Raw genomic sequence first — 22,840 nt, 5'->3', positions numbered from 1 at the left:
GAGTGGAATTTTTTGAAGTGTGTACAATAAAAACTCTAAAATCCTCCCAAGTCGAGTCTCTGAGACATATTCCCAAACTATGCTGGGATAAATACAGTAACACTGTAATAAAAGGTGAACATATAAAATAATAAAAAACAATAAGTTATAAAAATAATATCCCATATCCTTATTTGTATTATATTTCCTATATCATAAATCCATATAATCACATCTTTGAGTCGCTTAGTTTTTATTTTGTACTTAAAGAAAGTGTAGTTTTTATGTTATGCACAAACTCAGCATACAGAAATCACCAAATCATAATATGTTGAATGTAAACTGGTCTCAAAATTGCATGGTAACATTATAACTAAGTGAAGGGGGTCAATACAATTGGCTGATTTATTATCCAATCATCTCGTCAAGTTTTAAAATGCTAAGGAAAATTTTTATGTCTCACAATAAAACAATATCATATATTTAAGCTCACAAAATTCTCCTCAAGTTCACCAAGTTTCTTAAAGTTTATAAAAAATTCTTACCACATTGACAAAAAACTTTAATAGCTATATAGTTCTCTAAAAAATTTTCAAGCAACCAACACAGCCCTAATCAAAAACTTATACTTTAACAAACCAGACTATAAAGTTAGGTGAAACTATGATAACAAAACCACCATAATGTGTAGGCAAATCAATGAAAAGTTTCAACAAAGCCGCTACTGTGGTGATGTCAATGATTTTTATATCAGCTTCATCTATGTGCATTAGTATGCTATACATCAAATGTGCTACTTGGCATTGCAAGAAATTTTTTATATACATACTGTTGTATTTTAAGTTGAAATGCTCTGTATGAACAGCGGAAAAAAGTTAAATCTGGCCTTCTATGATCATGGTGTAACCATCAAAACATGGTGCAAAGAACTACCTTTTGAAAGGGTTAACATACAAATTCTTAGTTCTTTAAAAAAACTTCAAATCCTACACCACATTAAAGTTATATTCTACATCCCACACTATGCCTCTTGTCAACCACAAAGTATTCTAAACTTAAATCACATGTAACAATTTTTGTGTATGGTGTAGTCCTCGACCCAACTCTGTAATTCTTTTTTACTATGCAACTAACAGAACCTATCTATTTGTAGTCCAAACACCAATATACATCACTTGTCTACTGTACATTACTCTATATATATTGTTTGTTTACAGTGTAGTACTCACAGCTCATTTTACAGTTTGTTAAAAAATGCATACCTTGTTCACCATTCATCTCCACAATGAATGAGTAGTCCATTTTTGTCTGATCTGCATAGATAACATTTAACTTGAAGAGTTGGTTTGTGTTGGGCTGTACTTGTACAAAAACTGTCTGCAAAGTTCATTGTAGAATATCAGCAACTCTGCTTAGCAATAAAATATTCCTAAACAGATATTTCATGAAGTTTCAGTGATGATGGAGATGATAAGGATGGTGTGGGGGGGGGAGAGGGTGGATACAGGTGATTTTATGACAATGAAAATGATTGCTAGTAACTAGAAATTCCACTGTCATACAGCCCATGACCAAATGATATTGGAAAAAAGAAAGGGTACTGATGGTTGAGAAATGCAATATTAGCAGTCAAATGGCACTGCAGTGCAATAGGATAACTGCAATGGTAGATGTAATGTACTGGGTGTAAGTGTTATTATATACAACAAATAGTAATAATGAAAGGAAAAGATTATATGTTTATATCTCTTCCCTGCAATAGGAGAAATGCAATATATTGGCCAATATTAGAAGTAAAGTGCACTGATATTATTAGAATAACCAATAATATTAATATAGTAATAATGTAAAACTAATGCACAATTTTGTTTACATTTCAAAACGTCATAGCTAACAAAACCACGAAGTTGTGATATTTATATAGATTTTTAGAAAATCTGTACTACGTAGTCATTGTTCTGTAGTCATCCAAACTTATGATTAGTTATTGTAATCATCTCATAAGAACCGTTAGAAAAAATATCATTGTCATTTCCTTTACTTACACTGCGTTGGACATCAGTTAGAATACCAAAGTACTCAGCTACTTTGAAATCGGCAAAAATGAAACAATTTCAGTACTCCTACGTTAGTTACAGAAACCTTCGGCAATTCGACAATGCTATAGACTGGTGAAATGTACACGTTATTTTTTTCGTGAAATGCGCACGACTTAATCGTTCTATTCTTTGTCGCTCGGCGTTTTAATTTCCGGTCTTAACTTTAATAAAAGCGAGGCTTAGCAAGTTTTAATAACGATTTTTAGCCAAATATATCTGTCTATTTATGTATAATCCGATCAGATGGGTTAGTTTTAGGAATTTGCGGTAACCTTTCAAAGGCTTGGTAACATATTTAAATAGGTTTTTATGCATTTTGTATTATTATTATTATACTTAAACAACTTTACAGAAAAATAGTTAAATTTGCTGATAAGATTTCATTACAAGGGTTTGGTGACGGCCGTTAACGGATAATTTTTTGGGAGTTGTGTGCACATGTGCATTTATCATAAATCTCCCAAACCTATCACTTAGCTCGTGTTTGGTCGTGGGATAATCATACTGAAAACAATGTCATTGATAAAAAAATGATGCTGAGGATGATGGTGATGATATTGATAATGGAAGAGTTGATGACAAACTTGACGATTATGATAACCATGCACTATCCACTGTGAGTAATTTAACTATTCCACTATGTCAAAGTTAAGTTGGTGATGGTTATGGTGGTGTGATGCTAACATTTGTAAAAATGCTAGTAATGATGATGCCGATAAGAAATACCATGGTTTGACACTTTAAATGTCATGAATTCTAAAAATAGACTTTAGTCACAATTACTCAAAAGTATTATTTAAACTACAATTAGTAATATTATGAAAAAATCTGTTGTGCAATTATATATCCAGATGACATTTAATTACTAGTTTAAGCAGTCTTGTGAGATGCTTGTATGGGTACGGATATTAATCACTTAGCTACTGGCATTTTAAATATTGTCAGCAAAAAGATTTATTTTGCACCACCTTGAAGTTTACTACGTACACTTGAGGCTCCTAGAGTCTTTCCAGACACACACAAGCATGCGCACGCTCGCACATTCTCATGCACGCGCGCTCACTCTGAGTTGCATTGATGAGGCTTCAATAGCCCAAACAGTACTGTCTGTAGCATGAGTGTATGCTCTGTGAGAGATGCGGCACTATTAGCCTTTGTGCAAAGCTCATCACTTTTGTGATTTGAGCACTCCGGTGTCATCACATTGACTTTCTTAAAGTCTGTGAGGCAGCTTAGTTGCTTCATGGTAGAAAGTCAACTTTCATTGAAAATGGGATTTGTCTCCCTTGACTGCTCTGAGCTACACCGATGAGGCTTCAATAGCCGAAACAGTACTGTCTGTAGCATGAGTATATAATACATATAGATTATATATATATAAATATATAGATATATAATCTATATATAATCTATATATATAGACTATATTTATGTATATATATAATCTATATACATATATATATATATAATCTTAGCTGCAGTCTACAATAGGATGAAGCTGAAGACTTGCATCATACTAAAATAGACTCTAGGAGCCGTATAAATGTGTGGGAGGTAATTAATACTTACCTTCTGATTAAATGAAGCAGATATGTAGGTAGGCTTGGATGAGACATTGCTAAGACTTAAATAGATTTTTTCTATCATCTTTCCTCCTTCTACGCACCGTAGAGTTACTTTTACTATGACATGTGTAGAGTTGTGTTGTTGAGCGTAAAATGTCACATCTACAAGTTGTTCATTTCCATGTAAGTACAGTTTCAGCACTTGAACTGATACATAAACTACTAGTAAGCAACTTACTCTAACTTACAATTGGAAAAGTTTAAATTAACTTAATTGATATATTTTTTTATCATTTTGTCGTTTTTTATGTTTTATTGTCAATTTTGACCAAATACTTTGCATTCACTTACATACTTTAATGTTTTGAAAAACTCTGAATGTCACCAGTTGCAATTTACTTTTGTTTAAAGTTAAACATTCATTTAAATTTGAAATCAAATGTTGAAAAGTTTATATATTTAGAGGATTGTTGATTTGACTGTACAGTATATAGTACGAGCTGCATAAATAAATGAAGGTCAAATAGGCAACAGCAAGAGAGTTTGAGTTGTAGAGAGATAAATAACAATTTCACTTAGTTTATTGCATTAAAAGCTTTTCAAAAATGAGGCAGAACAGTTAGCTGTAATAAACAAGAATGATTTATCACCAAATGCAAACAAAGAGTTTTTAGCATTTTCTGATTGTTGTATTTTTGTATTGTTTTAGCTCAAGTGCATAAAAAATCTGCTCTAAACAGTGAAAAAGCCTTTTTAAATTTATTAAGACACATATTCAAACTAGAAATAAAAAATAATAAGTAATATAGCGTCAAAATGCGATACAAAAACTAAAACTTTCTCTGCATTTGTCTATATCTAAATTTTCCATACTTATGGGTATGCTATTTTGTCTTAATGTGAAAATTGCAATTACCTTTTGAATACAAATTTTTTAAATGCTTTAGCAGCATACAAAAATATTTACTGTTGAGTAGTGTTTGACTTTTTTGGAAACTAAAGCTGCTTTGTGACTGCTCAGGTAGAAAACTCTATTTCACCTAGATTGACCTTTTGAATTTTGAGGTGTAGTTAAAGAGATAAAAGACAACCGACTTAGAAAGGCTAGTAGGATAGCATGTTTTATTATAGTTTCAAGCATGCATCAAGCAAATAGTTAAGCGCTTATGAAGAATTGTCTTACCCCGATCGTCGTGCCGAGGCAAAGCATATCCAAGCAAGCAGGGAGCCCAGATTATTCCTGACATGGCAGAACCTTGAGTCACTCCGACTCCATACATATAGTCACCATGACTACTTTTCATGGATAAAGACTTATATAAAGAGTAGCTTCCTTTCTTCATCTCCATCCAATCAAATTCCTCCTGTGACATCACAAAACTCATTATAAAACTCCTATATTTCAGACACCAGCTTCTGCAGGAGGTGTTTCTGAGTAAATTTGTTGTGCTTTGTGAGCGAGCATTAAACAACTTTAGCCTGTTAGACTGGGTAGGATTCAGTCAATTCTTTACATACAAGGTTGGACTCAATTCATATGCTTCATATATATATATACATATATATATATATATATATATATATATATATATATATATATATATATATATATATATACAGTGAAACATGGATAACTCGCCCTCGGATATAGCGAACACATGGTTAACTCGACTGGATTTGCTTGGTCCGTTCCCACGCAATGATAAATGGCTCTATATAACTCGAATTCAACACTGTTATAACGAACTGTTTTTTGCCCAACGGCTACTGAAACGGTTGCTATCGCTTTAGAAAATCACTTTATTCCAAGCCATAGAGGTAAACCTCAACTTTTTGTAATTCATAAGCGTCGTTATTACCTCCATCAGCAAAATATTTTTGTCAACGACTGTTCTAAAGGTTTGGTGAAATTTGATTTATACTGCTATACGATGAATAGAACGGGCTAGCCGGGTCACGGGCGCAAGGATTTTCGCCACGCACATACAAAACAAAAACAGGATGTTGTTTTTGTTTTGTATTTGCGTGGCGAAAATCCTTGAGTGCGTGACCCGGCTAGCCCGTGATGAATAGTTTTCCGACGTTGATTCCGTGTTGAATTAACGTCGGATTGTTGAATGTTTAAAACGTCTTAAGAATTGTTGTAGTCAAACGTATACGTTGTCTTAGCTAAAAAAAACTATTCATCGTTTGACCTAAACACAAAATACGTGTGTACATTCAATAAGTATCCATTCAAAAAGCGTGAGTGATATACGATGTACCGTAAAACCTCGTAAAACTTTTAATTGAACTGCCTCGGAGTGTTGCTCTTAACGAATCCCAGGTAAAGTAAGGTAATCTTTCCATAAACTTCAAGAAAGATTGGCAAAATTGATCGTGGGTAAAACGCTCAAAAGAAAAAGATGTCTTTTCTTTGAGCATTTCAGCAACGATCAAGTTTTGCCAATGTCAATCTAAAAAACGTCCTGGCAATAACATCACCTCAAACAACAAACCAATCTCAAGTGATAGAAAAATCTCTATACTTTTTGATAAAAACGTTTTAAACTTTACATTAGAAGCATTTAATTTGAAACAAGCCATTTGTGCTTTTGATTTATATTATAGTTTGTATATGTTCATGTATCTACTAATAAATAAGTAAATACATGGACTTGTGACAGTGCTCTGATAACTTGAACACTTTAATAATTCGAACACTTTTGCTCGGTCCCTTGAAGTTTGAGTTATCCGAGTTTCACTGTATATATATACATATATATACATATATATATATATATATATATATATATATATATATATATATATATATATATATATATATATATATATATATATATATATATATATATATATATATATATATATATATATATATATATACATATACATGTATATATATATATAAAGCATATACATTGCTATATATATTATGTATATGAAGCTTGTACAGTAAATTGGTATATATATTATATATATACATAAGTATTATATATATTATATATACATAAATATTATATATATTATATATGAATTTATATAATATAATACATAGGTTAAAACCATCTTATGTTAGAACAACTATACCTATAGGACTACATTGTGAGTCATTTAATTTGTTCTACAGCCGAAAGGTAGATGATAACCTTTTAATATGTACTTCTAGTAATTCCACATTTTACTAAACAAAATCTTGTAAAAAGTTTATTCAAAAGATTAAATTGTATATTAAAACCTGAATTAGTAAACTAATAATCAGTAAAAAAGATTAATTACGTTATTTTGTGTGAGTGATCTCTCGAAAATTGAGAACCTCGACTACCAAAGACACGCTCAGTTGAAAAGAGCAATTTATGGTTGGATGTAACTCTTGTCACCACTAGCGACTTTTTTTAGGTATTGAACCTTGACCTGTTGTCTGCAGATCAGACATTTTAAACCAATAGACCACGGCTGCTCTTTTTACCTTAGAGACACGTGAATCCAGGTGTAAGCTAACTGGTGCAGAGGTAGATGAGATAGCAGAAATAAACAGAACAATTTATTTTAATTTAGACTAAAGTTCAAAGGGTAAAGTTCAAATTACTCTTTTTGATATTCTTTTATTATTTTGTCATTTAGTTTGCTCAACTGTTTATTCTTACAACCTAATTTCTTCACGCTCATTTACATACTTAAAAAATAATAATAATAAAAATAAATTAATTAAAAAAGAATTTTGAATGTCATCAGCTGGAAATTACTTCTTGTTTAAAGCCAAACATTCACATAAATTTGAAATCATGTGTTGTGAAGTTTATAAATTTATGTGATCATAGGTAAAGGTTTGACTGTATATAATATAAACAGTTCAAATAGAAAAAAATCAAATAAATGTGAGAAAACAACTCATTTACCTGACACAAACCTCCTTGATGCTTACACCAGAATATAGTGTAAGTAGTGTTTGTTGCTTTGTTGGACAAGCTGAGGTAGTCTGAGAGAAGTTTCCAGTATACTGTTGTAGAATTCTTATACAGTCTGCTCTTGCACGCTCTGACTAGGCCACTCGGTATATCTATGGCATCAAACCCGGGCTTTAATAACTTGATAGGATCAACATGCAACGTATAAGACCTATGAAATTAAAATGTCTCAATGTAGCTCCATTAACTTAAATGGATGTAGTAAGTTTGGTTATTAGAATATTTATTATATGCATTTTATTGAACACCTGACAAGTGAAAATGTATATATATGTTTTTATGAAATCAATAACTTCACAAAAGAAAACTTTTTTCAGCAACAGTTTAATACGATAAAAACTTTACATAAATTCAAACTGTCTTACAATAAAATCTAATGCAGTCAGATAATCGACGCAAAATTATTTTGTGTTAAACATGTTACTTGATGTTCTATGTATTCGAGATATGTGCATCTATCACGCAGGTAGATGGCAGTCAAATCTGGATATAGCAAAAATTAAGACCACACAAATTATAGCTTACAAGGTTAAATATCTTAATTCTTATTTAAGAATGAAACATTACAAGCTGCCGCTGCCAGACAACTTTCATGGGTTATCACATTCAGTATAGTTTTAAGAAGCAAGGTTGGATCCATTACATTCTTGAAAGGTTTTCACACAATATCAGCTCCAGATATTTCTTTTATATTTCTCCAGATATTTTCCACACTATGAATGAGTCACAGATATCTCTCACACACTGTCAGTCACAGATATCTCTCACACTCTGTAAGTTACAGATATCTCTCACACACTGTAAATCATGGATATCTCTCACACACTGTAAGTCACAGATATCTTTCACACACTGTAAGTCACAGATATTTCTCACACACTGTAAGTCACAGATATCTCTCACACACTGTAAATTACAGATATCTCTCCCACACTGTAAATCACAGATATCTCTCACACTCTGTAAGTCACAGATATTTCTCATACACTGTAAGTCACTGATATCTCTCACACACTGTAAATCACGGATATCTCTCACACACTGTAAGTCACAGATATCTCTCACACACTTCAAGTCACAGATATCTCTCACACACTGTGAATCACCGATATCTCTCACACACTGTAAGTCACAGATATCTCTCACACACTGTAAGCAACAGATATCTCTCACACACTGTAAGTCACAGATATCTTTCCCACACTGCATGTCACTGACATTTTCACACATTCCAATTGATGTATAATTATTAGCAACCAGTTATCATATATATTTTTCTTATCAAAAAATTTGCCTTCTTCAAGGTTTTTCTGTCTAAATTAGACTTTGGTGGTATTCATCTTGTTTATCTATTTGGCATTGAAGATTAGTTATTACAAGTTAAGAGTTGAGCTGAGGTGAGTAGTAGAACTCACTGATAAGGCTTGTTGTACTTGGTGCAGAGAAAACTGATGGATGAGTTCCCTTTCCTTTTTTATTGACAGAATAAATGGAGACTTGTTCTCCATCTCGAGAGACACACTTCGAGGTTTGTCTTGCCTCAGCCTCATGTAATTGCTCTTGTATAGAATATGAAGTCACATTCCCGTTTGCACCGTCACCAGCATCTAAAGCCTGATATAAAATGGTATTTATAAAAAATTATATCTATATATCACACAAATCAGGCTGAGCATTGGCTCTAAAAGACTTCTTGCATTGATGTGATACAGTGTACATAGGATAGACTAGTATACAGTAGTAAATATGATAGACTAGTATACAGTAGTAAATATGATAGACTAGTATACAGTAGTAAATAGGATAGACTAGTATACAGTAGTAAATATGATAGACTAGTATACAGTAGTAAATATGATAGACTAGTATACAGTAGTAAATATGATAGACTAGTATACAGTAGTAAATATGATAGACTAGTATACAGTAGTAAATAGGATAGACTAGTATACAGTAGTAAATATGATAGACTAGTATACAGTAGTAAATATGATAGACTAGTATACAGTAGTAAATATGATAGACTAGTATACAGTAGTAAATATGATAGACTAGTATACAGTAGTAAATATGATAGACTAGTATACAGTAGTAAATATGATAGACTAGTATACAGTAGTAAATATGATATACTAGTACACAGTAGTAAATATAATAGACTAGTACATAGTAGTAAATATGATAGACTAGTATACAGTAGTAAATATGATAGACTAGTACACAGTAGTAAGTATGATAGACTAGTATACAGTAGTAAATATGATAGACTAGTATACAGTAGTAAATAGGATAGACTAGTATACAGTAGTAAATATGATAGACTAGTATACAGTAGTAAATATGATAGACTAGTATACAGTAGTAAATATGATAGACTAGTATACAGTAGTAAATATGATAGACTAGTATACAGTAGTAAATATGATAGACTAGTATACAGTAGTAAATATAATAGACTAGTATACAGTAGTAAATATGATAGACTAGTATACAGTAGTAAATATAATAGACTAGTACACAGTAGTAAATATAATAGACTAGTATACAGTAGTAAATATGATAGGTTTGTAGGAAAGAATACCAGCCAAAAAGGTATATAAGTTACGTCTGAACTAGTTGAGCTATCTTACCTTCCAGTAGAGCTGAATTCTATATTGCTCAAGAGGACAGACTTCATCAGTGACGGAGAACCCATGCTGGTTAAGATATGGACCCCTCTCAGGCACTGTGTTAAAAACATGCTGGTAGGCTGACTTTACATTTTATTTGGTTATAATAGCCATGGTGCGTGCTCAACTTGTCACCTATTAGATGTTTTCAGAAAAAGAGCGATATGTTATTCATGCACTGAGCCACCTAAACAGGTTTCTTCACTCATTACGCAACGATAAATTTTTAAGAATGCCAACAATGCTTTCTCAAATACCTTCATGCAAATTGTAAAGACATAACTCCTAAAGACAACTCGCTCGTATAGCTTACAACTTGTACTGAGCCAACCAACAGACTAAATTTTCCAGCAAAGGCAATACTTCTGCAAAACACGCAAAATCAGTCCAGCAAAAACACAAAGCCAGTCCCAATTAATATTGCACCAACTCTCTCATAACAGCACTAAAAATTGCTGAAACCTAGAAAAGACAATTATAGCTGTGCAAATTATTACAAGACCCAACGAAGAATAACTGTGGCTACGCACTCTAAACAGACATAAAAACATTTGTGAGCTACAAAACCACCTAGCAAATTTGTAACAGTTTTGCTTTTAAACAGCTAGGCAAATATTTTATCAAATCTTTGACAAAATTAAGCAATTGTTCGTATTATATATCAAATTTTTATAGCTACTGCGCCTCTATGTCTGACTTCCTACCATTACTAAGTTTTGCACAGAATCGGACGACTCCAACTTATTTTCTGCTATTCTGGCTAATTGCCATACTTGTTACACTGTAATTAATTAGAAATTGTTAAACAAAGTAGAAAAGAGAACAAAAGAGAATATGCTGACTTACGAGCTGAATCTGTAAAAAAAATCAAATCAGTTGGCTCACTCCAGTCTCTGAAGCTGCTGTTGAGCCTCTGAACCATTTGTAGTTTATAGGTTGTGTAAGGTCTCAAGTCAGCGATGTCAATTGAGTGAAAGTTGTTAGCATTGGTACTGTTAGGAAAGACTAGTTGCTCTATTTCTTGTGGCTTTTTATAGCTTGCCATCTACAATCAACATGCCAAAAGTAACTCTATGAAATTGACAGGGTAGGCTTATTCAAAACAATGTATATTGCTAATAAATAATTATTTGAAATAAAACTGACCTATCAGAAGTACTCACACATGAACAGGTGTGTTGTTATTAAACCACTATGAAATTAAACTGACATGGAAAGACAACTCAATAAAATGTTTTTTACTAAAACTAAAATCATGAAATTAAATTGACATGGTAAGCCTACTCAACATAATAATTGTAGCTAGCAAACTTTCTATACAATAAAAATGTTTGATAGCTCTATGAAACCAACAAATGGTTTAACAATTTGGCTGAATAGACTTCCTTTATCGATAGTTTAAAAGTGCTCCATAGATGCATGTATTGGCAGCATGAAGACTTCGAGTAACAAATTAAACAATTTATAACGGAAGTTATTCTAAAATGACGCCTCAGCAATAGTCTTCAATTTTTTCCCTGTTAAAAACATTTACAATATGCAAAAAGTTTTTCCAACAAAAGAGCCAAAAGAGTTTTCAACTAGTTGAACACGTCTACATATTTACAGAAGCAATGTAAAATTAACGTACAAGTAGTATGGAAGTAATGCAGAAGCAGCGCAGAAGTAGTGCAGAAGCAATACAGAAGTAGTGCAGAAGTGGTAGTGCAGAAGTGGTAATGCAGAAGTAGTGCAGAAATAGCAGTGTAGAAGTAATGCGTAAATAGTGCAGAAGCAGTGCAGTAGTAGCACAGAAATAGTGCAGAAGTGGTGTAACAACTTTTTTGAACGTGCTATTTCTAATACCCTGCATACAATAAAGGTAATATATTATATATATATGTGGCAATCCTCTACAGTTAATAAAATTGGCTCAAGTTACCTGGGAGCTTGTTGACGCTGACTCTACAACTGAAACAGTTATCTTAAAACGGAGACCAACTGTGCTGCACTTCTCACTGTACTGTGGAGTATTGTCACATTGCTGGTACCACTGCAAGTTTGCATTTCTACTACCAACAGGATCGGATAACTCCAGCAAAGGTTTGGAGAGCCGCTCTTTGAAATAAAACAGCATAGCTGTAACGGAGACAGCCTCAAGGCTTCGTAACTATGTCAGGAGCAGTTAGTCTGACAGGCTTGCAGTTAACCAGAGAATTGTGATGGCATAACATTGTACTGTGTACAATAATTATATTTACTAGCGATCTTCCACTCCAGTGCGCTGTGAGAGATCATCATGTGTAATAACTATATGCACAATTATTCGGTAAGGCAGCAAGGTGGTCAAGTGGTGCAGTTGGGAGTGTACCTGAATGATAAGCCAAATATCTGAGTTCAATTCTTGAGTGAAGCACTTTTTTCTAATCTCTAAGCGAGGCTTTGGACAGATGGATGGACATGGCTCTTATTATAGTAAAGATTTAATAATAAAAAATAATTATTTATGTAATAATATTTAATAATAATAAGTAACTAATTAGGAAAACATAGTCAACAATAACAAAGAATACATTTGAAGTTGGTTATTATGTAAGTAACCAGGGTGGTTCAAAATATTTTGAAGTAGCTTGTGTATATAGAGCCAATATTTGAACAAAGGAGGAATTAAAAAAACCTTGTATTTATTTATGTAAAATGGATCAAAAACAGGAAGTAAATATTAGAGCAATAGCTGAACAATGATAAATTATACTTAGTTTGTGTATTACTGCAGGTCAGTTCTCAACACAAGCATACACATTTAAGCAGTTCTGACATAATTATAGCATTATTTCATTGCTGATCAGAGCACGCTGTTTGCTCGTCAATCATAGGTTTATGTGCATAAAATTTTTTTAATTTGAAAAATCAAAAACTAAAAATTCTATTCTAAATGTCAATATACAACTTTTTTAAGCTCTTTAACTAAACTTGTGATTTACATTTTAAAACAATTATTAAAAACAAGCTCACAGTCATGTTTGAGTAAGAAATATATTTTACTAACCTCGGGTTGGTTCATATTCGAAGGTCGTTTCAACGTTGCCAAACTTGTTGCTGCCGTTAATGAATATGATAAATTTGAATGGGTAGACCATATCCTCCAGGTTATAGACTGTAAAACTTGAGTAGTTTGATTGACAGATGAGGTCACTGAAAATGGAGGGCTCAAGTGACAGACTGTAACAGGTGACCCTTTATATCAGGCTTGAAGTGTCAGAAAATAGTATTGAAGAGAATGACTCATCTAATAGCAAGGAGCAACTTGACAGCTATCAAATGACAATTAGCATTAAGCAACTAGGAAATAAGTGATGTTAAGTCTACCTAAAGACTAGAATGTCATAAAGTAAAGACCATGATTATTTCTGCCTTACAGGAGTATTCTATATCTCCATATATCATACCGTAAGTAACTCATAGATGAGTTAAGTTTCGGGCTATGTTCTTGCCAAGAATATATTTTACGCTTTGTTGCGTAGCCGATATATCTTGCCAGCTGACACCAACACTATTGAAGGCCAAACTACTATAAATTTAGATTGCAAATTCTAAACTGATAAGGATAATAGAGAAAGTGACAACGCAGAAAAGTTAGAGATGATAAAGAAAGCAAAAATGCAAATAAGACTAGAAGAGCAAAAATAACCAGAGGAGTAATCCAAGGACTGAAATCGTTGTGCGAGAGATTACTAAACAGAAAATACCAATAGTAACACTAATCTCTGCATATCCAGCAAACAGTCCAAATATCGGTTTAATGGCTTTGAGATTTAAACATGCTACAGTAGTGTTTTGTCTCTTTGTGTGTAAAAACATTGAATAATGTCATATCAAAGCCATTTTATTCTCAGCCAGCATACAGATAACTCTGTGGTATAAAACTCAACATTTGAACTGAGCGGCTTTTGTGAGTAAAACAAAAGGAGGCAGGTGAAATTTTGGCCATACTTGTCTAAAAAAATATATAAAATACTTTTCATGTCTTTTATATATATAAATCTCAAAGTTTGTCATTCGTTCAGATGTCTGCTTGTCAATTATAGCTATTAAAATCTTGGAATGAAGAATCCGTATCACAGAAGATTTGAACTTGCATACTCTTGTTCCCCAGACAATATGTTAAACCGTTGAGCTACACAAGATTGATGGATTCGTTGGGTAATATGCATGTATGTTGCTTTGTGGGTGAAAATAGCATACCGCTCTGCGTTACGGCGCAACATCTTTTTATGCATGCTCTCATCGGCTCTTATTAGTAAGTTTAGCAATACTAGCTTACTCAAATTAGCCATTGCCAAGCTAATGACAAGTGACAGGCAACTACATTACCTGCAAGTGTTTACAAGCTGTTTTTTAATACCCGTGCAATGCCGAGCCTTCGGCTAGTATATCTCTAACGTAACTATATCAAATAGATATCTAAATGCATTTCAATAAATTTACATTATATTTATTTTTTTAGGTAATTATTTGTATATATTTAACTATACTTCATGTATTATTTATACCTTATAATATTATTATGTATAAATTATAATATTGATTATCTTATAATAATTAGTATGTATAAATGTATCTATATATATATGCATCCGTATGAACACATGTACTCACTGGTTGAAATCTGCTGCATTAGCACTCTCCTCTTGCCTAAAACAGTAATTTTATATAAAAAAGAGATATATGCTCAGAACAGACTATAAATATAACATTGCTTTGATTTGAATTTCAGAAAAGAAGTAAAATGCTACTTACTGACAGAGGTGTGTTTTTGAATAACACTAGAAACAGAATATTTGCTCAAGGTTATCATTAAAAAGTCAGTTGGTGGTATTTCAACTAAGAAAAGTTTTACTGCGCAGTATCCTTGTATGACTCTTGCTGGTGCACAGTACCCTTGTATGACTATTGTTAGCACGCAGTATCCTTGTATGACTATTGTTGGTACACAGTACCCTTGCATGACTATTGTTAGTACACAGTATCCTTGTATGACTATTGTTAGTACACATTATCTTTGTATGACTATTGTTAGTACAGAGTATCCTTGTATGACTACTGTTGGTACACAGTATCTTCGTATGACTATTGTTGGTACACAGTATCTTTGTATGACTATTGTTGGTACACAGTATCCTTGTAAGACTATTGTTAGTACACAGTATCTTCGTATGACTATTGTTAATACACAGTATTTTTGTATGACTATTGTTGGTACACAGTATTTTTGTATGACTATTGTCGGTACACAGTATTTTTGTATGACTATTGTTGGTACACAGTATCCTTGTATGACTATTGTTGGTACACAGTATCTTTGTATGACTATTGTTGGTAGAGAGTAGGAATTAAACCCTAACCCAAGTTTATAGACCACCAGGCCTCTGCTGTTCTCTAATTGAATAAGTGGTAGCACATACTCGTACTTGGTACTTCCTTACCATGGCTTGTAACAGAAGGTCCAAAGAATGTAAGGCGCTCTCTGTTCATCCCACGAACAATCCATATAATTGAAGTCTGTTACTATACACTCAAAGTTCTCTGGTACTTCTGGTTTGTCTATAGATGGATAGAATGCTTCATACACTTCAAATGTTATAAAAAAAAAGAAGGTAAATTTATCGTTTTCAAGCCTGTACTTTGGAATTTATAGCTAAAGATAAGACCATCAAATTTTACGGCGATCAATCAATATTTTTTGGAATTTTTGTCAGTACTTTTGTTCTATTTCATCAACAATTTAATCTTTTTTAGACTTTTAGAAATAGAATTTGTCATTGCATATCCAAAAATTCAACATTTTAGTGATTCAACTTTTTTATATTATCCATATTCAAAATGGCAGCAAAGCTGAAAACATGTTCAAGCATAGAGCAAAGTGCTGTTATAAGATTTTCGACAGCTGAAAGTGTAAAAACAAGTGTCATGCACACAGTAGAATGAAAGAACAGTATGTATGTCACAAACAAGCAGCTATGAGTGGCTGATGAATTCAAGAACAGGCAAAAAGAAGTTAATTCCATCAGTAATGGAAGACATTACTGATGATCCAAGAAGTGGTAGCCCAGTAAAACTTTTATGTAGGAATGTTCATACTTTTTGAGTGGCGTTTGCAAATATTGAACTAATGTAGAGCAGGAGCAAATGCTATTGGCTCTCCTGTCACTCTTCCTAACACCACCAATGGTCCTTGTTTGCCTCGAACCACTAACTTGCCATTCATAAGCTGGCGCGCCAACAACTGCACCATGGCTTCTCCCTATATTCATGCTAGAAATCTCAATCCATTGTCTAACTTGGATAAATGACACATGTAGTGTTACATACTGCATTAAGTATGGTTGGAAAAAACCGAACAACAATTTCAGCATAAATATAGACTTAGTTTAACATGCCCTGCTATAAGTTTCACAGGCTAATTGGCCTTTAGCTATCAAGGAGAGAGTTTTGAGACTGAAAATGTTAATTACTAAAAGCAAAAAGCAGCTACTCCAGTAGAGGCATGTAACTGGTGCCTACCAGTTATTGCATAAGTAGAATATATTCAATTACAAAAAGAAAGGCTACAACCAATAAGAACAGAGGCTATGCTGAAGTCCCACTGAATGAAGGAAATTTTCGATGAATTTGACATATTATTTATATTATTACTGTTACAGTACAGTCATTGGTTATATTATTATATATAGTCAATTAATACTGATATTATAGATTTGTTAGCTTTATATTAAGTTAATTACTTATATTACTATTGTACTCTTTAAAAATGTCTAATAATATAATTAATAACAACATGATAACATAGCAAACAGAATTTAAATAAAACCACAAATTTTTCAGAAATGAACTTTTATGTGTACTCACAGCCAATGACAGTGTAAAAGTACGGCTCCACATATTTATGTTCGAGCTCTTCAAGGCTACTCGAATGTTTACAGAGGCACAAGACAGCTATCCGGGAGGTCGGCTGTCCGAACTTTAAGATGAACACCGCGCTGTCGCTCGCCATCTTTTCTATTTCCCAAGTCAGCAATTCTTCCAAGTTATCAGACAAGCTGCAATAAAGCCTTGCTCATTATTTTGAGAAACTATTGGCACAAGCAAAAGTGAGAAACCGGATGTGCAAAGAAGAATACCAGTCACTTTTTACAGTATTAATTAAGCTTTTACAATGACGTCGGCAGCAATGCCATGACATAATAGAGGGTTCAAGAGAAGCTGGCATCACCAGAGTAGCTGTTGAAAGGTTGATGACTTTACTCGATGATTTTCAGCAATGCTGACGGTATGAACTATATTTGCCTTTTTTAGTTGCGTACCATATGCTTTTTTATTTATAAAAATGCATATTTAACAATTTTTTGTTTGTCTCAAACCACGGCTAAAGGCTGGGAAAAAGAATTGCACTGTACGGGATTGAAACTCATGATATTAAGCTTCATAGCCAAACTCTTTAACCCACGCATCAACTGCCTGTATTTTAGCAGCTCTGAATTATTGTGCACATATTTATACCCCATGCTTTATCAGCACATCTGATGATCTCTCATGGCACACTGGACAACAAAGATGCAATTTTCATAGGATAATGTTTTAGGTTATAAAATAACAGCTCTAAACAGGTGGCTTGTGCGAAGAGATAAAAACAAAGATGCCATATCTAGCACAGGTACTGCTATAATTGTGATTTCGGCAGTTCCTTTAAAGAGGTAGTGTCACACCAGCCATCTTAGCTCCAATAACTAGTTTATGTTAGGATCTACACTAGTTCTCGGCAAAAAAAAGTATGGCATATGAAAGTATCCTAAGAAGGTTTTAAAATGTGTACCGTAAAGTTCCATTGAGGCAATCGCTGTCATTAAAAAGATCTACAGCGATTCGAATCGTGCTGCTAGTCGGCACATAGTAGAGGTATTCTCCTCGAGATATGAGTTGGCGCTGCGGAGGTCGGTCACAGGTGCTGTCCAAAACTCTCATCACTGAAACATATAAAAAAGGTGGTCGGTCACAGGTGCTGTCCACAACTCTCGTCACTGAAACATATAAAAAAGGTGGTCGGTCACAGGTGCTGTCCAAAACTCTCGTCACTAAAACATATAAAAATAGTTCTAAATTTTATAAAAGTTAAAAGTTTTACTTTTATTATTTTTGCTAATAATATTTCTATCATACTGCTGCTGCAAATAAATAGCCACCTGCTGTGCTTTCGCTCCTCACTGGCGACTAATTGAAAAAATTTCCTCTACAATTTTAAAAATCAATTGTAGCTTTTAGAGAGTAAAGTGTTAAGTATGTTAATGCATTTATATACTTGTACTTGTATGCATGGGACTAAAACATTTGATATGACTTTTAAATGTAAAAATTGTTTACATTTAAAGCTTCCCTTTGTAAATGCAAAAAAGATGTACATTAAATTTTAACATGGGACCTTTAAATGTAAAAGACTTTTTTACATTCAATGTTAATATGTGGCTTTTATATGTAAACAATTTTTTACATTTGAAGCAGCAATGATAGGTGTTGGCATTCTGATGAACTGGCGGCAGTAGCTAGTTGCTAGCGGTCTGTTCAAATTTTTACTATAATTAGAGCTTTTATTTCTGTCCGTCTGTTCGTCCGTCTGTCTAAAGCTGTGCTAAGAAATTTAGGAAAAAAGATTACCCCACACAAGGTTAAACTCAGATGCTGGTATTTTAAGCCTAGCACACTACCCCTGCACCACTTAACTGCCTTGTCACAATGAAGGATACTTGGGCACATAGTTATTACACATGATGATTTCTCACCGTGCCTGTGTAGATGCAGTACTGCATCAATGTTTTTATTAACAGTCAATAACCTGTTATGGATAGGATTAACCAGCACCACTGCTAATTGTTGGTAAACTTACTAATAGAAAGTTGGAAAAAGGGAGGCATAAAGATAATCTATTATTGATTGATGCTATATCAATGTTGTTGTTCGGTAGGGTGCAAATATCAATTGTGAAAACAAAAAAAGTGTATTTGTTGTCACAAAAAAATCTGAGTGAAAGTTTTGTTTCATAACTAGTCCTAATCTCTCAGCGCATCCAAATAATGGAAAATCATGGCATTTTGTATATATACTGTATTGCATTTCTTGACCAGAAATGATCTCAAATTATAAATCGATAACAGATTTTGTTCTAAAGTATCATTTGGCACATTTTTTATTGCTTACTAACTATATGTAGAATGCGCTTTATATAACTGATCGTTTTCATGTATCCCGAATTTGTATGTTTTTCATCATATTCTGGGCCTTTTATGTTTCATGTAAAGCAAGGGCTGAGAGATTGCCCTCATCAGTTGCTTGGGGCTCAATAATAAAAATGAAGAAGAAAGTGCTGGGCTACATGATATCCAACAGGTGTGAATTATGCCAACTCTTAGATTTGGAGTTGTCCTCTACATGTCACTTTTAATGATATGCAATAAGCAGCTATTACTCTAAAAGACAAATATTGCAACTGTCAAAGAAATATGCCAGCTAAAAAAAGTTATCTCTTCAAAGGAGGTGAAATTTCGTTTATGTTATAGAGATCAATTTGTAGCAGAAAGAAAGATGCATTCAGTTAGAATTGCTATGACGACAAAGTTTAAAAGACGCTGTCAGTTTCTAACAGGAGAAGATAGAAGACTCGTGAGTATGAAATCAGTTTGGGTAATAATAGAGCTGACACCAATGTATGTTTTGCTACTTGAAAACCTGCCCCCTACACCTATACCGGATTAAAAATTCAATTTCAGTACTGAAACAATCTTGTCTCTACAAGTTTTAAAGATTTTGGTTTGATCTTAAATTTATTAATATAAATTAATAAATTTAACATAATTATAAAGCAATACCAACAAAATCAGGCTGTGTAGAAAAAATAATATGGCAGTTCAGTAATACTTAAAAAATAAATTATTATGATATAAGGATAATTTAGTGAGTGCACCAGATTTATGAGTGCAGCTGAGAACAGCCTGTGAAAAGAGAATTTTTTGGAACACTCGGTACACTTGGTACATGCGTATGCTGGTGTATGAGCAGTGGCTCAACTTAGATAAAAAAGTGGCCATTTTATCAGGTTTAAGGTAGTGCAAGCAATTGAAAAAGAATAAAAATCAGACTAAAAAATTTGAACATCAACCGGCTGAAAAGTTCGTTAAATCTGAACTGGGACACAAATACAACAGAAACAACTGAGAAGCTAACTCAAGACTGGGTTGATACAAATAATTTAGTGGAACTGCGCTAAATGACCTAGATGGAAAAATCCTTCAATGCTTGACAAGGAGACAAGGCCAACCTACCACAGATTTACAATACAAATACTGAGAAAATCAAAAAAATAAAAACAGCGCAAACGAGATCAACATCTATAATAATTATTAAACACCTCTTTGTCATTGTGTCTGTCTGTATGAAACACTGCGTTTCCACATATTGTTGGTCGATTTTATTCCAGTTTCCCATGCGCATACTCTTTGACTTCCACCTGGTTACTAAAATATTTGATCTCAACACTTTATCTGGTTCTCCAGAACCAGCCTTTTTAAGACACCCATCACGAGTATCGGCGGGCTTAATGCTAGTCCGGCAGTAAACCAGAAAGCAGTCAATTAGTGCAGGTAATTGAGAGTTTGTCTTCTAAGCTAAATGTTATGCATTCGAATTCTGTACAAGAAAATTTTTATGAAGCATTTTAATCACTGCTTATATTATTTTTTATTTGCAATGATTTCAAGTGAGATTACAAGACAATCAGAGTTTTATAAGTATAATTAAAACAAGATTGCAATCAATTATGACTGCAATCTTTACTATAATAAGATTGGTGTTCCGTGTCTTTAAATACTTCTTGCGTGATGGAAGAGTTGTTAGAGCAGACTGCTCGAGCTCCATGTTCCAGCTCGGCTTGTTTGATGCAAAAAGCATGCCCAGTACAAGCAACGCTGGAGAATGAAACAAATCTCGGGCAACGCCTGGCTTAACTCCGGTAATGAAGAAAATAAAAATGCAGATGGGACCAGAATAATAAACAGATTGACAACGAGGAAGAGTTCAGAGCAATGAAGAGAACAAAGAAGCAGAAAAGTTAAGAATAAGGAAAGGAATGACAATGTAAAAGAGCTTTTCGGGTAATAAAAAGATTGAAAATGTGGAAGAGTCCAGGATATTAAAGAGAGATTGCTAGTGACAATTAGATAGGCAGGAAACCTCAGGCATTATTCATAGCGAATGGTATATAGCCACATGAAGACTTTATCAAACTTCACTGATGAACTTCATCAAACTTCTAAAAACATTTATAAAGAAGGAATCGTAAAAATGAAAATTTTCATTCTACTCAACTTGATAATTCATGCAAATTTAAACCTACCCACTCGACTTAATATCATGAAGCGATGTAATTCATCAAATGTGAAATAACTTAAGAATGACTGCTGAAATTTATTTAAACGTCAGCCATCGTCTACTTAAAATGCAGCTAAAATACTCAATTCATGAAGACCTATAAGAAATCCTACCTTTTGTACCCTCTTCACATCAGTGAAAACCTACATGTAAGTGGCACAGCTACTGAGGAAACTCTTTGGTTTAGTTAGTTAACTAGTTAGTGACCTAATTAGTTACTGACCTAGTTAGTGACCTAGTTAGTTAGTGACCTAGTTAGTTAGTGACCTAATTAGCTAATTAGTTAACAGCTTGTCATGTGTATCAGCTACTCAATGTGGCATGAGTTGATGCAAGGCAAATCTAGGCACCAGGCATGTTTCTAACAAGGCAACCCAAGGTGAATATGACATTTATTGATCTGTGAAGGCAATTTAACTAGGTCACTGACCGACTCTGCAGGATGTGCTATAAAAAAGTCAAGTATGCAACTTATTCAGCCACATCAAAGGGTTTGTTGTAGATTAAAGATGATCTTGCACAACATTTTGGTAGATTTTACCATTTGCAGTATTTTTCTATCATTTATGTTTGTTTTGATGTTTGAGGTGATCTAATTGCCAGGATGGTTCAAGATTAAAATTGACAAAACTTGTTTGCAGTTGAAATCCTCAGCCAAAAAAGACGTGCCCAGACTTCTTCAAAAATGAAGTTAGTAGCCACGCATATTGTTTATAAGGGATAATATAGGTCTCACCAGCATTGGGTACTCATATGTTTACATGGCTTCTAGGAATGGGACAAATTCTAACCATTATGTCGTTCAATGGCTTAAAACATCGTCATCAATTTTGTACTCGTATGTTTACACAAAATTTAGAGAAAAACATCCTCAAATTTCTAACCAACCTGTCTTTAAATTATTGGAAACATCTAGAAAAATGTAGCTGAAGCTATATTTTAAAATTGCTTTTAGCAATCAAAAGCAAATACAACATAAGATACAGTAGGAGCTCCGACAACGTAAATAATCCGTTCCAGCAACATTTAAGTTATAACGATTTTCCACTATAAGAATAGTAACACACATGTAAATTGCCTAATCTGTTACAAGATCATTCAAACTC

At 33.3% G+C, this 22,840-nt stretch overlaps 1 protein-coding gene across 1 annotated transcript in view; it reads right to left on the bottom strand.

Moving 5' to 3' along the window:
• Positions 1 to 22,840, bottom strand: part of LOC137391222 (uncharacterized) — a 59,907-nt gene that overhangs the window by 5,879 nt on the left and 31,188 nt on the right. Inside the window, exons 3-15 of the mRNA XM_068077629.1 lie at positions 18,133 to 18,283; positions 17,169 to 17,359; positions 15,746 to 15,863; positions 14,919 to 14,954; positions 13,309 to 13,454; positions 12,202 to 12,377; positions 11,127 to 11,325; positions 10,242 to 10,336; positions 9,027 to 9,225; positions 7,543 to 7,703; positions 4,827 to 5,007; positions 3,648 to 3,805; positions 1,242 to 1,356 (exon numbers count right to left, since the gene is read on the bottom strand). Of these exons, the coding sequence (XP_067933730.1) occupies positions 1,242 to 1,356; positions 3,648 to 3,805; positions 4,827 to 5,007; positions 7,543 to 7,703; positions 9,027 to 9,225; positions 10,242 to 10,336; positions 11,127 to 11,325; positions 12,202 to 12,377; positions 13,309 to 13,454; positions 14,919 to 14,954; positions 15,746 to 15,863; positions 17,169 to 17,359; positions 18,133 to 18,283 (1,926 nt within the window). The remainder of the gene's footprint in view (positions 1 to 1,241; positions 1,357 to 3,647; positions 3,806 to 4,826; positions 5,008 to 7,542; positions 7,704 to 9,026; positions 9,226 to 10,241; positions 10,337 to 11,126; positions 11,326 to 12,201; positions 12,378 to 13,308; positions 13,455 to 14,918; positions 14,955 to 15,745; positions 15,864 to 17,168; positions 17,360 to 18,132; positions 18,284 to 22,840) is intronic.

This window comes from Watersipora subatra, chromosome 3, assembly GCF_963576615.1.
Source record: "Watersipora subatra chromosome 3, tzWatSuba1.1, whole genome shotgun sequence".
NCBI classification, from domain to species: domain Eukaryota; kingdom Metazoa; phylum Bryozoa; class Gymnolaemata; order Cheilostomatida; family Watersiporidae; genus Watersipora; species Watersipora subatra.
The sequence above is the reverse complement of the archived record's forward strand: the minus strand, read 5'-3'. Positions and strand labels throughout refer to the sequence as shown.